The 13,979-nt window shown below is 53.6% G+C and overlaps 1 protein-coding gene across 2 annotated transcripts in view; it reads right to left on the bottom strand.

The window, feature by feature from the left end:
- Nucleotides 1-13,979, bottom strand: part of ABCC4 (ATP binding cassette subfamily C member 4 (PEL blood group)) — a 270,766-nt gene that overhangs the window by 122,998 nt on the left and 133,789 nt on the right. The window contains exons 1-2 of one of the 2 annotated variants that reach the window (XM_076054138.1): nucleotides 13,332-13,552; nucleotides 8,455-8,565 (exon numbers count right to left, since the gene is read on the bottom strand). In XM_076054138.1, the coding sequence (XP_075910253.1) occupies nucleotides 8,455-8,498 (44 nt within the window). In that variant the 5' untranslated portion in view covers nucleotides 8,499-8,565; nucleotides 13,332-13,552. Of the gene's footprint in view, nucleotides 1-8,454; nucleotides 8,566-13,331; nucleotides 13,553-13,979 lie in introns of those variants that run through there. The other variant, XM_076054137.1, reaches the window with a different exon arrangement.

The raw sequence follows: 13,979 nt of genomic DNA, 5'->3' as shown, positions 1-13,979 counted from the left end.
CACATACTCTTTGGTTCTATTGGGTAAAGTCACGTAGGTAAAAAATAAAATAACAAAAATCACGACGTTTCGGCCACAACACAAGCGGCCTTCATCAGGTGAAGGGACGAGACTGTCTGGAGGACAGCGCTGGAGTGAAAAAAGCCACGCTCAGATCACGACCTTTAAGCTGTGTGAGAAGAAACAAAGCGCCTTGACAAAGGAATTAGCATAGAATTTAGCATTGAAATGGCTGAGTGATTAGCCTGTGACTGGTCACAGAAATGGCTATGTTAAAGTTAAAGCATACACATCCGCAAAGGCTTTACCCAATAGAACCAAAGAGTATGGATCCTTGCAGTCACGAAAGCTTTAAATCTACAATGGGGCACACATCTTGTCCTGATCTCAATTTTGCAGCCAAAATAAAGGTGACAGGCTTTCTCAACCTTAGTGGTTATACTGCGCTTTTGTGTTGCTATAGTCACTTCACCACAAACATAGCAGAAGTTATCTGCTTTGTTCACACAAGTACGAGGAATCTCTGCTCACTTTGGCTCAACAGAAATGTGTCCCTTAGCAAAATCAAACACTGTATGATTTCTAGAGCTGATATAGGGCAATTCGTTCAGCAGAGGGATGTAAACCTAGTTATTATTGCATCAACCATTACTTCTAGGAATAACATGTTGCAATTCACATCATGTATGATGCAATACCAGGTTCAGGTTGCATAATTCATTGTTTTGCTCAAAAAGCAAGGACTGGCCAAACCCAGTCATAGATTTATTCATAGATCCTGTCAAAGATGTATTTTAGTCATTTCTGGTTTAAATTGAGACCCCTTCCCTTTATAACTCACTTATCCTCCGCCATTCCCAAGTCCAGGGTTGTATATACCGACCCAGTAACATATCTTAAAAACTAGAGCCAATCACCAATTTTAAGCATCATTTTCATTGTCAGTGACCCAGTTGTTGGACGACATTTATTTCTGAAGCATTTTGGCTGTAGACCAGTGTAGTATATGATGCATTGTCTCTGAAATTGATTGGTCTACATCAGAGACAGCAGCCTTCTTTAGGGTCTAATCTCACCTGCGTCACCCCGAGCTAAAAATGCCCTGACAGTGCATTGTCTCTGTACTGTTCACCGTTTGGCTTTCTCTGGTCTCACACTGGTCGTGAGAGTGGGCCTTAGAGAAGGCCGCTCTCTCTGGTGTAGGCCAATCAGGTGCAAAGACAATGCCATGTAACGTTATTATCAGAGCACGTTGTGTTTGCATTTAATTCGCAAGTACCGTGTGTGGTTAATGCAGTGTTTTATTCCTTGCAAAAGGTTTATATTTGGTGTTGGGACATCTGAGCACCTCCAGTTTAATTTCCAGAAAGGGTAAAAATCCACTCGTATTTTTTTTCCATATGCTGTTAGCGAATAGCACCTATGAAGGCCAGCATTGCACACGAGGAAGTGCACGTACACACACACACACACATGCATGTCCGCACGCGCGCGCTCACTCCCAGCGCGAGGCCGACTCACGACACCTCGTGGAGTTTGTAACTGGGAGTTCGCGTTTGAAGTTAATGTTAAACAGGTGCGAATGCAAGAATAGGTTTTAACCCTTTCTGGCAATGAAACAGTTGTGTTAAGATGTTAAAACACCAAAATGAAACCTTTTTTGCAAGGAATCATGTCTGCATTAACCACACATACCTGTGGTGAACATGCAAACAAAAAACATGGCCCGGTAGTATATGATGATGCATTGTCTTTGAAACTGATTGGTCCACACCAGAGACGGCTTTCTTTAGAGCCTCGTCTCACTAACAGTGTTAGTCCAGAGGACGCCAAAAGGTGAACAGCACAAAGGCAATGCTACTCTCAGGACCCTGAGAGCTCGGGGTGAGCAGCTTCATCATGGGACCTCCCTTGCCAGTATCGAAATATAAGAATAGGTTCTACCCTTTCATGGAAGCTGGATGGAAAGTTCGGGCGCTCACAAGTCGAGGACTTCCTGTATGCATGAACCGGTCCTGGGCCTTCCCCTAGGTCAACTCAGCTTCAAATGAGTACCTGGTGTGGTGTGTAAACATCGCCACTGGGGAGACGAAGGCGGCCGGGCGTGGTGCCGGCCACCCACCCCTTCGTGTGCCGTGCCGGCCTTCACAGGTGCTACTCGCTAACAGCACTTGCCCCAACAGTCTGTTACAGGCAATATGGGAGATCTTTGTCTTTCATGACGGGTTACATAGCGGTCAGCTGACACTGCCCCGCAAACCCCCGCGTCCCGAGTTCCATTCCGGGGAAACGGCCACGCAGCGGACATACGGACGGAGCAGCGGCCGAGCCCTCCACCCACCAACCGGCACGTTGACGGGCACGGTGAAGTATGGTCAAGCGACGCCCGCGACTGACGCACCGCGGGCGGAAACAATGGGTTAGCAAACGGCCGTGCATCATTCACAGTCCCATGTGCGCCAAGTACGCGGCGCGTTACGCACAACGCACGCGGAATGGTGCGCACACTGCGCAGTACACGCTGTGTACGCAATGTATACGCAAGGTATACACAATGTATACGTTATGTATACACGATGTATACGTTATGTATATGCAATGTATACATTATGTATACACAATGTATACATTATGTATACACAATGTATACACAATCTATACGCAACTGGGTCTGTCCCGTGACCTCCTGCACCTAGCCTGGCACAGCAGTCAACCCATGGCACCTGGGTCTGTCCCGTGACTTCCTGCACCTAGCCTGGCACAGCAGTCAACCCACGGCACCTTGGTCTGTCCCGTGATCTCCTGCACCTAGCCTGGCACAAGTGCCGTGGTGTTGCTGTTTACACTGCATGCTCGTGAGAGGTGGAGATGGCGGCTTGGAGAGGGTCGAGTGCCATCCAGCAGCGGATCGCCCATGGCTGATGGGGAGCGGTGGAACAGCGGTTGCTGCGCTGCGCAATGAACCCGGGCTCTGACCCAAGTTCCATTTCGGCTCACGGCCACAAACGACACCAGTGCAGATATCTGCACTACAGGTGCTGTTACTCCCTAACAGCACTTGCCCCACAAACAACACCAGTGCAGATATCTGCACTGGTGTTGTTTGTGCAGATATCTGCACTGGTGTTGTTTGTGGCTCACCAGTGCAGATGTCTGCACAAACAACACCAGTGCAGATATCTGCACTCGGTGGCCGTGAGCCACAAACAGCACCAGGTGCAGATATCTGCACCAGTCCTGCGCTCTTCCAAGGTCGACTCAGACTCAAATGATGATCCGATGCGGTGTGTAGTAAACATCGCCACTGGGGATACAAAGGTGGCCGGGCGTGGTGCTGGCCACCCACCCCCTCGTGTGCCGTGCCGGCCTTCTATCTACGTGACTTGACAGAAAGAACGAAAGAATATTCATAGGTGCTGTTACTCCTTAACAGCACTTGCCCCAACAGTCTGTTTTACGGCTAAACGGGGAATCTTTGATGCATCTGCCAATCATCTTAGCCAGTAAATCCACCACACACACACACACGTGTCCTGTGATCTCCTGCCAGCATGTCACCAACACTTCGCGTGGGTTCAAAGTGCACCTAGCCTGGCACGAGGTTTTTATGTGGTTGTACGTTTATAGGTGCTGGCTAACAGCCTCTTCTCAAGAATTCATAAACAGGGGATTGTTATCTTCGTAATGTGAATGTGCGTATACTGGAACCAGCGGCGGCAGGATGGGCCTCTATGGAGGAGGCTCGTGAAGGTCGCTGCTACTGGGCAGTTGGAGGCAGTCGCCCTCCGGCAATAGCGGAGGGCAGAGGAGTGACGCTCACAACAACGAGCGGAACCGCTGGGCGACTAAAATGCAGCGAGTTGGTACAGTGTGGGGCACAGGTGGTGCATCTCAGTCGGTCAACCCCTCCTGGCACCTGCTGGGTCTGTACCGAGACCTCCCGTTGGCGAGCCTTTGACACTTCACGTGAGCCTCAAAGTGCACTTGGCCTGGCACAAGCGCCGTGGTGACGTCACCGCTGCTAATTAGTGGTGAATAACAGCTGTTGGTGTTGTTGTGTACTTGCGTGTCGTGCGTGTCGTGCGTGTCTTTTTGTACGTGCAAAAATGAACAGTGGAGAGACAAAGGCGGCCGGGCGTGGTGCTGGCCACCCACCCCCTCGTGTGCCACAGTGCCGGCCTTCATAGCTGCTGCTCGCTAACAGCACTTGCCCCAACAGTCTGTTCCAGGCTACACGGGGGATCTTTGTCTTGTGTGTCAAAGTGTGAACTTGCCACAGAATGGCTCGGGCCGTACTCCCAGCCCCACCAAAAACAAAGCACTTACGGGAGGGGGTGGAGGTGTTTGTCATCAAACAACTCCACCCCCCCATCAACCTCCCCATCACCCCCCCATCACCCCCCCCCATCACCCCCCCATCACCCACCCCATCACCCACCCCCATCACCCCCCCATCACCCCCCCATCACCCCCCCATCACCCCCCCCATCACCCCCCCCATCACCCACCCCCCATCACCCCCACCATCACCCTCCCATCACCCCCGTCATCCACTCTCCAATGGCTGCATTCCAACCCTTGGCCCCGTGCTCTCGTGACCACTTCCAGTTGAGCAGCGGAGCGGCTTCACACCAAAAACGAGCCGAGTGGCGTCATGTTGCCATCCTGGAGCGTAAAGCGATGCCGTGCGGCAGCCAGTAGCCCGCCCACCCGCCCGACCGACCGACCACCCCATCTCTCTCTCCACACACGAAGTCACGGGGCCTTTCTCGGCCACGGCTCTGAATTTCCTCTCCCATCCGTGCACTTGCGTGGAGCCCTTTAAAGAGGAAGCCACCCCACCCCATCCTGGTCCTGCCTACTACATATCCACGCTGGGTTTAACCACCAGGCTGGATTGTGCGAGGGAGCAGATTCACAGACTCTTGACAGATCTGGACTCGGTCCCATCATCGGTGAGCTCCTCCGGCATGCAAGGCCGCGTTGGCTGGGCCATGTAGCCCGCATGCCCAGCCACCGCATGCCCAAGCAGCTTAAGTTTGGCCGCATAGAGGGGGCTAAACGAGCGCGGCACAGGCTGGAGAAGAGATGGGACTGATGCATCATGGGAAGATGTGGAGCTGAGTGGACTTGTCAAAGACTGGCACCTGTCTCTGTGGAGGAGGAGGCTCGTGAAGGACGCTGCTGCTGCTGCTGCTGGCTGGGCAGTTGGAGGCAGTCGCCCTCCAGCAACAGCGGAGGGCGGAGGAGCGACGCTCGCAACAACGCTCGGAGCGACGGGCGGATTAAACACGCAGCGAGTTGGCACAGCAGTGGGCACAGCGTGTGCATCTGCCAGTCGCATGCCGTGATCTCCTGTGAGCGAGCCTTCCACACCTCACGTTGCCTTAGCGTGGGCACCTAGCCTGGCACAACCACCGTGGTGACATCAACAACACTTAGCATTGACTTGCGGCCCGTTGTTGTTGTTGTTGCTGAAGTTGTGGTTGTTGATGTTGTTGTGGCGGTTGTTGTTGTTGTTGTTGTTGAGCCGGCCTTCATTATGTGGTCGTAAACAGCACTTGCCCCAAACTGTCTGTGTCGGCTACACGGGGGCACTTTGCCTTATGTGTTTATGTCCGGGGGGGGGGGGGAGGTGGGGTGGGGGAGACAAAGGCGGCTGGGCATGCGTGGTCATAGCCGCCGACAGCCGCCCTTCCCGCCCATCGCACTAAGGCAGCAGCCTTCACAGGCGACCGCAAACGGCGAGCGGCGGAGAGCCACGTGAGCAACGGACAGCGCTGACGTTCCAGCACCGACGATCGCGAGTTCACACGCAGCGCACCACCATGCACGTGTCCAGCGGTCAGCCGACGCGGTGACTCAGCACCTTGGGGTGCAAAGTTCAACCCCAGGTTGGTGGCGGCCATGGGGCAACGGGGCAATCCTCACGCCTTGAAGGCAAAGGTGCAGCCCTGCAACGTGCTCGCTCTGGCCACCGCTGGTGGAAGCGGCCGGCACTCGAGGGAGAGAGAGTGGGAGAGAGAGTGGCTCCCCTCTACAAGGTCTATTGGCCTACTCTTCCACGCTGGGGGGGGGGGAGCAGGGGCGCTACTGTGGAGAGATGTTGACAACCTCGCCTGGTATGCAGGAGGTCGCAAGTTCAATCCCAACCCTGACGACGCCTGCTGCTGTATATTTGAAGTTTGCGTCTCTCTCTCTCATCATCATCATCACAGTGGCTGGGAGATGTTGACAACCTCGCCTGGTATGCAGGAGGTCGCAAGTTCAATCCCAACCCTGACGACGCCTGCTACTGTATATTTGAAGTTTGCGTCTCTCTCTCATCATCATCATCACGGTGGCTGGGAGATGTTGACAACCTCGCCTGGTATGCAGGAGGTCGCGGGTTCAATCCCCACCCTGACGGCACCTGATGCTGCTGCTGTTGATTTGGAGTCTGCGGTGTCTCTGTCTCTCTCTCTCCCCGTGGTCGCGTGGATTTTTCTCCGGGTCCTCGTTGAGAATCAACGTCGCCGTGCGCTTAGAGCTGCTACTCGACACTTCCACACAACGATGACGACAAGCCACTTCGTGTCGAGCGACCATTTGCGGCAGCTACTTCGCTCAGTTGGGGTCCTTACCTGGTAAAATAAAAAAAGTATGTAGTTTTATACTCTTTGGTTCTATTCGGTAAAGTCACGTAGGTAAAAAAATAAAACAACAAATATCACGATGTTTCGGCTACAACACAAGTGGCCTTCATCAGGTGAAGGGACCGTACTGTCCAGAGGACAGCGTTTTTTACCTACGTGACTTTACCGAATAGAACCAAAGAGTATGGATCCTTGCAGTCACGAAATCTTCAAATCTAGAATATGTAGTTTTAGTTTAAATGGACGTCTCTTGGAAGGAGGTGCCAGTGACACACGACAGACCTCACACCCAGAACCCACGTGTGCCTTTCTGGCGTCTCTGGCAGGAGACCGATTTTCATTCTGTGCACTGTGAATTCCTATACAGTAATTGCATTTATGATCACTATTTACACTTCCACCCTCGCGTTTCTGGTCTTTCCACTTTGTCGCTCTCTTCACGTAGATTGTCATTTTCAATTTAAATTGTCATCTCTTTTGTTGTGTGTCGCGTGCGTGCGTGTGTGCGTCGCTCGCGGCGATTTTGTTCGACAATCCGCTGCTAGATGAAGGCCTCCTCCACCCACCGCTCGTCAAGATAATCAAGGGGGTGGGTCAAAGTGGGGGTGGGTCAAAGTGGGGGTGGGTCAAAGTGGGGGTGGGTCAAAGTGGGGGTGGGTGGGTCAAAGTGGGGGTGGGTGGGTCAAAGTGGGGGTGGGTGGGTCAAAGTGGGGGTGGGTCAAAGTGGGGGTGGGTGGGTCAAAGTGGGGGTGGGTGGGTCAAAGTGGGGGTGGGTCAAAGTGGGGGTGGGTCAAAGTGGGGGTGGGTCAAAGTGGGGGTGGGTGGGTCAAAGTGGGGGTGGGTGGGTGGGGAGCGGTGGTGTAGCGGTTAGCGCTACACTGCGCTATGAACCTGGCGACCCGGGTTCCATTCCCGCTCACGGCCAACACCAGTGACGATTATCTGAACCGGTCCCGGGCCTCCCCTAGGTCGACTCAGCCTCAAATGAGTACCTGGTGCGGTGTGTAAAACATCGTCACTAGGGAGACAAAGGCGGTCGGGCGTGGTGCTGGCCACCCCACCCCCTCGTGTACCGTTCCGGCCTTCATTGGTGCTCGCTAACAGCACTTGCCCCTACAGTCTGTTAAGGCTATATGTGGGATCTTTGTGGGGGTGGGTGGGGGTGGGTCAGGATGGGTCGGGGTGGGGGTGGGTGGGTGGGGGTGGGTGGGGGTGGGTCAGGATGGGTCGGGGTGGGGGTGGGTGGGTTGGGGTGGGTGGAGGTGGATCGGGGTGGGTGTTGTTGGGTGGGGGTGGTTTTGACCATACTTCACCACGCCGTGCACGTCGTGCGACCGATTCGTTGTAACAGTGACTGCGTGCGACAGTGACTATCAAAGAACGAAACAGGAGGAGGATTCCTCCACAACTCTGGCTGCCGTCTGATGATGCCGGTTGGAATCACTGGCGAAACGCTGTGCTCAGATTGTGAATGTTGTGGATTTAATCCAGATTTTGAAGTTTCCGTGACTGCAGGGATCCACTCTTTGGTTCTCTCTCTCCCACGTCAGCAGTTCTCCTGCTGTATCTGTTCCACCTGATGACGGTTGCTTGTGTTGCGATCGAAATGTTGTGGATTTGCTCTCCAACACACCGGTGTGCTGTACTAGCAACGCATTGGCACGTTCCGTTTACTTACTAATTGGCTGTGTCGGGTGGTGGCGGCGGGTTTAACGACACATTTATTTATTTACGGTGCCGGGTGCCGGGTGCCGGTTGCCGGGTGCCGGTTGCCGGGTGCCGGGTGCCGGTTGCCGGGTGCCGGGTGCCGGGTGCTCACCTCTGCAGCTCGTTGCCCTGGAACGCTGAGGTGTCGCTGGGCATGGCATCGTAGAGATCCTCGCCCTGCAGCTGCCGCTTGCGCCCCACGGAGAACAGCGCGTTCAGCCAGCTGGGGGTGCGGGGGGGCACGGGGGGACACGGTTACAGAGGACACGGGGGTACAGGGGGACACAGGGGTACAGGGGGGGCACGGGGGTACATGGGGGTAGGGGTAAGGAAAGTTCTAGGGTTGGTGGAGTTTAGCAAAGTGGACTTGAGTCCCGAGTTTAATCACAACGCAGTCTATCTTGGTCTCTGTGTGAGTCTCTGGGTCTCTGTGTGAGTCTCTGTATCTCTGTGTGAGTCTATGGTCTCTGTGCGAGTCTATGGGTCTCTGTGTGAGTCTATGGGTCTCTGTATGAGGCTATGGGTCTCTGTGTGAGTCTATATGGGCCTCTGTGTGAGTCTATATGGGCCTCTGTGTGAGTCTATATGGGCCTCTGTGTGAGTCTATATGGGTCTCTGTCTGAGTCTATATGGGTCTCTGTGTGAGTCTTTGGGTCGCTGTGTGAGTCTAAGGGTCTCTGTGTGAGTCTATGGGTCTCTATGTGAGTCTATGGGTCTCTGTGTGAGTCTATGGGTCTCTGTGTGAGTCTATGGGTCTCTATATAAGGCTATGGGTCTCTGTGTGAGTCTATATGGGCCTCTGTGTGAGTCTATATGGGCCTCTGTGTGAGTCTATGGGTCTCTGTGTGAGTCTATATGGGTCTCTGTCTGAGTCTATATGGGTCTCTGTGTGAGTCTTTGGGTCGCTGTGTGAGTCTAAGGGTCTCTGTGTGAGTCTATGGGTCTCTATGTGAGTCTATGGGTCTCTGTGTGAGTCTATGGGTCTCTGTGTGAGTCGTTGGGTCGCTGTGTGAGTCTATGGGTCTCTATGTGAGTCTATGGGTCTCTGTGTGAGTCTATGGGTCTCTGTGTGAGTCTATGGGTCTCTGTGTGAGTCTATGGGTCTCTGTATGAGGCTATGGGTCTCTGTGTGAGTCTATATGGGCCTCTGTGTGAGTCTATGGGTCTCTGTGTGAGTCTATATGGGTCTCTGTCTGAGTCTATATGGGTCTCTGTGTGAGTCTTTGGGTCGCTGTGTGAGTCTAAGGGTCTCTGTGTGAGTCTATGGGTCTCTATGTGAGTCTATGGGTCTCTGTGTGAGTCTATGGGTCTCTGTGTGAGTCGTTGGGTCGCTGTGTGAGTCTATGGGTCTCTATGTGAGTCTATGGGTCTCTGTGTGAGTCTATGGGTCTCTGTGTGAGTCTATGGGTCTCTGTGTGAGTCTATGGGTCTCTGTATGAGGCTATGGGTCTCTGTGTGAGTCTATATGGGCCTCTGTGTGAGTCTATATGGGCCTCTGTGTGAGTCTATGGGTCTCTGTGTGAGTCTATATGGGTCTCTGTCTGAGTCTATATGGGTCTCTGTGTGAGTCTTTGGGTCGCTGTGTGAGTCTAAGGGTCTCTGTGTGAGTCTATGGGTCTCTATGTGAGTCTATGGGTCTCTGTGTGAGTCTATGGGTCTCTGTGTGAGTCGTTGGGTCGCTGTGTGAGTCTATGGGTCTCTGCGTGAGTCTATGGGTCTCTTTGTGAGTCAATGGGTCTCTGTGTGAGTCTATGGGTGTCTGTGTGAGTCTATGGGTCTCTGTGTGAGTCTATGGGTCTCTGTGTGAGTCTATATGGGTCTCTGTGTGAGTCTATGGGTGTCTGTGTGAGTCTATGGGTCTCTATGTGAGTCTGAGTCTGTGGGTCTCTATGTGAGTCTATGAGTCTGTGGCTCTCTATGTGAGTCTATGAGTCTGTGGGTCTCTATGTGAGTCTACGAGTATGTGGGTCTCTGTGAGTCTATGAGTATGTGGGTCTCTATGTGAGTCTACGAGTCTGTGGGTCTCTATGTGAGTCTATGAGTATGTGGGTCTCTATGTGAGTCTATGAGTCTATGGGTCTCTATGTGCGTCTATGAGTCTGTGGGTCTCTGTGAGTCTATGAGTCTGTGGGTCTCTATGTGAGTCTTTGAGTATGTGGGTATCTAAGTGAGTCTACGAGTCTGTGGGTCTCTATGTGAGTCTATGAGTCTGTGGGTCTCTATGTGAGTCTATGAGTATGTGGGTCTCTATGTGAGTCTAAGAGGCTGTGGGTCTCAATGTGAGTCTATGAGTCTGTGGCTCTCTATGTGAGTCTATGAGTATGTGAGTCTATGAGCCTCTGGGTCTCTATGTGAGTCTCAATGTGAGTCTGAGTCTGTGAGTCTATGAGTCTCTGGGTCTCTATGTGAGTCTATGAGAATGTGGGTCTCTATGTGAGTATATGAGTCTGTGGGTCTCTATGTGAGTTTATGAGTATGTGGGTCTCTATGTGAGTCTACGAGTCTGTGGGTCTCTATGTGAGTCTACGAGTCTGTGGGTCTCTATGTGAGTCTATCAGTCTGTAGGTCTCAATGTGAGTCTATAAGTCTGTGGCTCTCTATGTGAGTCTATGAGTATGTGAGTCCAGCAGCCTCTGGGTCTCTATGTGAGTCTGTGGGTCTCAATGTGAGTCTGAGTCTGTGAGTCTATGAGTCTCTGGGTCTCTATGTGAGTCTAAGAGTCTGTGGGTCTCTATGTGAGTCTATGAGTCTGTGGGTCTCTATGTGAGTCTATAAGTCTGTGGGTCTCTATGTGAGTCTATGAGTCTGTGGGTCTCTATGTGAGTCTAAGAGTCTATGGCTCTCTATGTGAGTCCATGAGTCTGTGGGTCTCAATGTGAGTCTATGAGTCTGTGAGTCCATGAGTCTCTGGGTCTCTATGTGAGTCTAAGAGTCTGTGGGTCTCAATGTGAGTCTATGGGTCTCAATGTGAGTCTATGGGTCTCAATGTGAGTCTAAGAGTCTGTGGGTCTCAATGTGAGTCTAAGAGTCTGTGGGTCTCAATGTGAGTCTATGAGTCTGTGGGTCTCAATGTGAGTCTGAGTCTGTGGGTCTCAATGTGAGTCTATGAGTCTCTGGGTCTCAATGTGAGTCTATGAGTCTGTGGGTCTCAATGTGAGTCTAAGAGTCTGTGGGTCTCAATGTGAGTCTAAGAGTCTGTGGGTCTCAATGTGAGTCTGAGTCTGTGGGTCTCAATGTGATTCTGAGTCTGTGCGTCTCTATGTGAGTCTATGAGTCTGCGAGTCTATGAGTCTCTGGGTCTCTATGTGAGTCTAAGAGTCTGTGGGTCTCAATGTGAGTCTAAGAGTCTGTGGGTCTCAATGTGAGTCTGAGTCTGTGGGTCTCAATGTGATTCTGAGTCTGTGCGTCTCTATGTGAGTCTATGAGTCTGCGAGTCTATGAGTCTCTGGGTCTCTATGTGAGTCTCTGAGTCTGTGGGTCTCTGTGTGTGTTGATGAACAGCGCCGAGACCACGACCTCGTGACGCTAGAGAGGCCCCGCTGTGCCCTATGCGTTTGGGCGGCCAAGACCCGGGTTGGAACCCAGGCCCACCGGCTCCGGAGCGACGCCCCCCCCCACCCTCCCTTCTCCCCAGCCCCACCACACCCCCGCGCTCCTCACTTTACAGAGCTGCAGACCACCCGCCACACCTCCCCCCCGACATTGGCCAACAGTGATCGTGATCATCGGTGACAATGATCGCGATCATCGGTGACAATGATTGCGATCATCGGTGACGGTGATTGCCATCATCGGTGACGGTGATCGCGATCATCGGTGACGGTGATCGCGATCATCGGTGACGGTGATCGCGATCATCGGTGACGGTGATCGCGATCATCGGTGACAGTGATCGCCATCATCGGTGACGGTGATTGCGATCATCATCATGACGATGGCGGCGTGGAGCGTGATGGTGACTCACAGCGAGTGTAATGAGTGACGAAGCCGTGGGGGGGGGGGGGGCTGGGTACGGAGGTGGTGGGCGACGATGATGGTCGTGGTGGTGGTGAGCGGTGGTTGTGGTGGTGGTGAGCGGTGGTTGTGGTGGTGGTGAGCGGTGGTTGTGGTGGTGGTGAGCGGTGGTTGTGGTGGTGGTGAGCGGTGGTTGTGGTGAGCGGTGGTTGTGGTGGATGGCAGTGGTGGGTGATCGGTGGTGGTAGTGGTGGTAGTGGTGGTGGTGGTGAGCGGTGGTTGTGGTGGATGGCAGTGGTGGGTGAGCGGTGGTGGGTGGTGGTAGTGGTGGTATTGGTGGATGGGCAGTGGGTGGTGGTAGTGGTGGTAGGGCGGTGGGTGGTGGTAGTGGTGGGTGGTGGTGGTAGTGGTGGGTGGGCGGTGGGTGGTGGTAGTGGTGGTAGGGCAGTGGGTGGTGGTAGGGCGGTGGGTGGTGGTAGTGGTGGGTGGTGGTAGTTGTGGTAGTAGTGGGTAGTGGGTAGTGGTGGTGGTAGTGGTGGGTGGCAGTAGTGGGTAGTGGTGGTGGTAGTAGTGGGTAGTGGTGGTGGTGGTAGTAGTGGGTGGTGGTGGTGGTAGTGGTGGGTGGTGGTAGTGGTGGTGGTGGTAGTAGTGGGTAGTGGTGGTGGTAGTGGTAGTGGTAGTAGTGGGTGGTAGTGGTGGTGGTGGTAGTGGTGGGTGGTAGTAGTGGGTAGTGGTGGTGGTAGTATTGGGTAGTGGTGGTGGTGGTGGTAGTGGTGGGTGGTGGTAGTGGTGGTAGTAGTGGGTAGTGGTGGTAGTGGTGGGTGGGCGGTGGGTGGTGGTAGTAGTGGGTAGTGGTGGTGGTGGTTGTAGTGGGTGGTGGTGGTAGTGGTGGGTGGTAGTAGTGGGTAGTGGTGGTGGTGGTGGTAGTAGTGGGTGGTGGTGGTAGTAGTGGGTAGTGGTGGGTGGTGGGTGGCGGCGGGGGATCAGCAGCTGCTCGTCGCGGTGTCAGGCGAGGGTGGGGTCTGGAGTATTTACCACAAAGTCCCAGCTTGGTAGCCGCATACTGTACAGGTACACGAATACCTCGCACCCACTGCCACTCACTGCCTCTCCCTGCATCTCTCTCCCTCTCTCATTCACTAATTCACTATCTCACACTCTCCCCCACTCTCTCTCTCTGTCACTTTCTCTCGCTCTCTGTCACTCTCACTCTCTCCCTCATTCACTAATTCACTCTCTCCCACTCTCCCCCACTCTCTCTCTCACTCTCTCTCATTCACTAATTCACTCTCCCCCCACTCTCTCCCCACTCTCACTCTCCCCCCACTCTCTCCCACTCTCTCTCACTCTCTCCCCACTCTCACTCTCCCCCCACTCTCTCTCTCCCCCCACTCTCACTCTCTCCCACTCTCTCCCCACTCTCTCTCGCTCTCTCCCCACTCTCTCCCCACTCTCTCCCCACTCTCTCTCACTCTCCCCCTACTCTCTCTCTCACTCTCTCCCACTCGCTCTCTCCTCACTCTCTCCCCACTCTCTATCACTCTCCCCCCACTCTCTATCACTCTCCCCCCACTCTCTATCACTCTACCCCCACTCTCTCCCAGTCTCTCCCCACTCTCTCTCACTCTCCCACCACTCTCTCCCCACTCTCTCTCACTCTCTCCCCACTCTCTCTCACTCTCT

Source organism: Petromyzon marinus, chromosome 64, assembly GCF_048934315.1.
Source record: "Petromyzon marinus isolate PM22_M1 ecotype Great Lakes invasive population chromosome 64, UKy_Petmar_22M1.pri1.0, whole genome shotgun sequence".
In the NCBI taxonomy this organism is placed as follows: Eukaryota; Metazoa; Chordata; class Hyperoartia; order Petromyzontiformes; family Petromyzontidae; genus Petromyzon; species Petromyzon marinus.
Note: the sequence above shows the minus strand (reverse complement) of the source record. Positions and strands in the feature narration are given on the sequence as shown.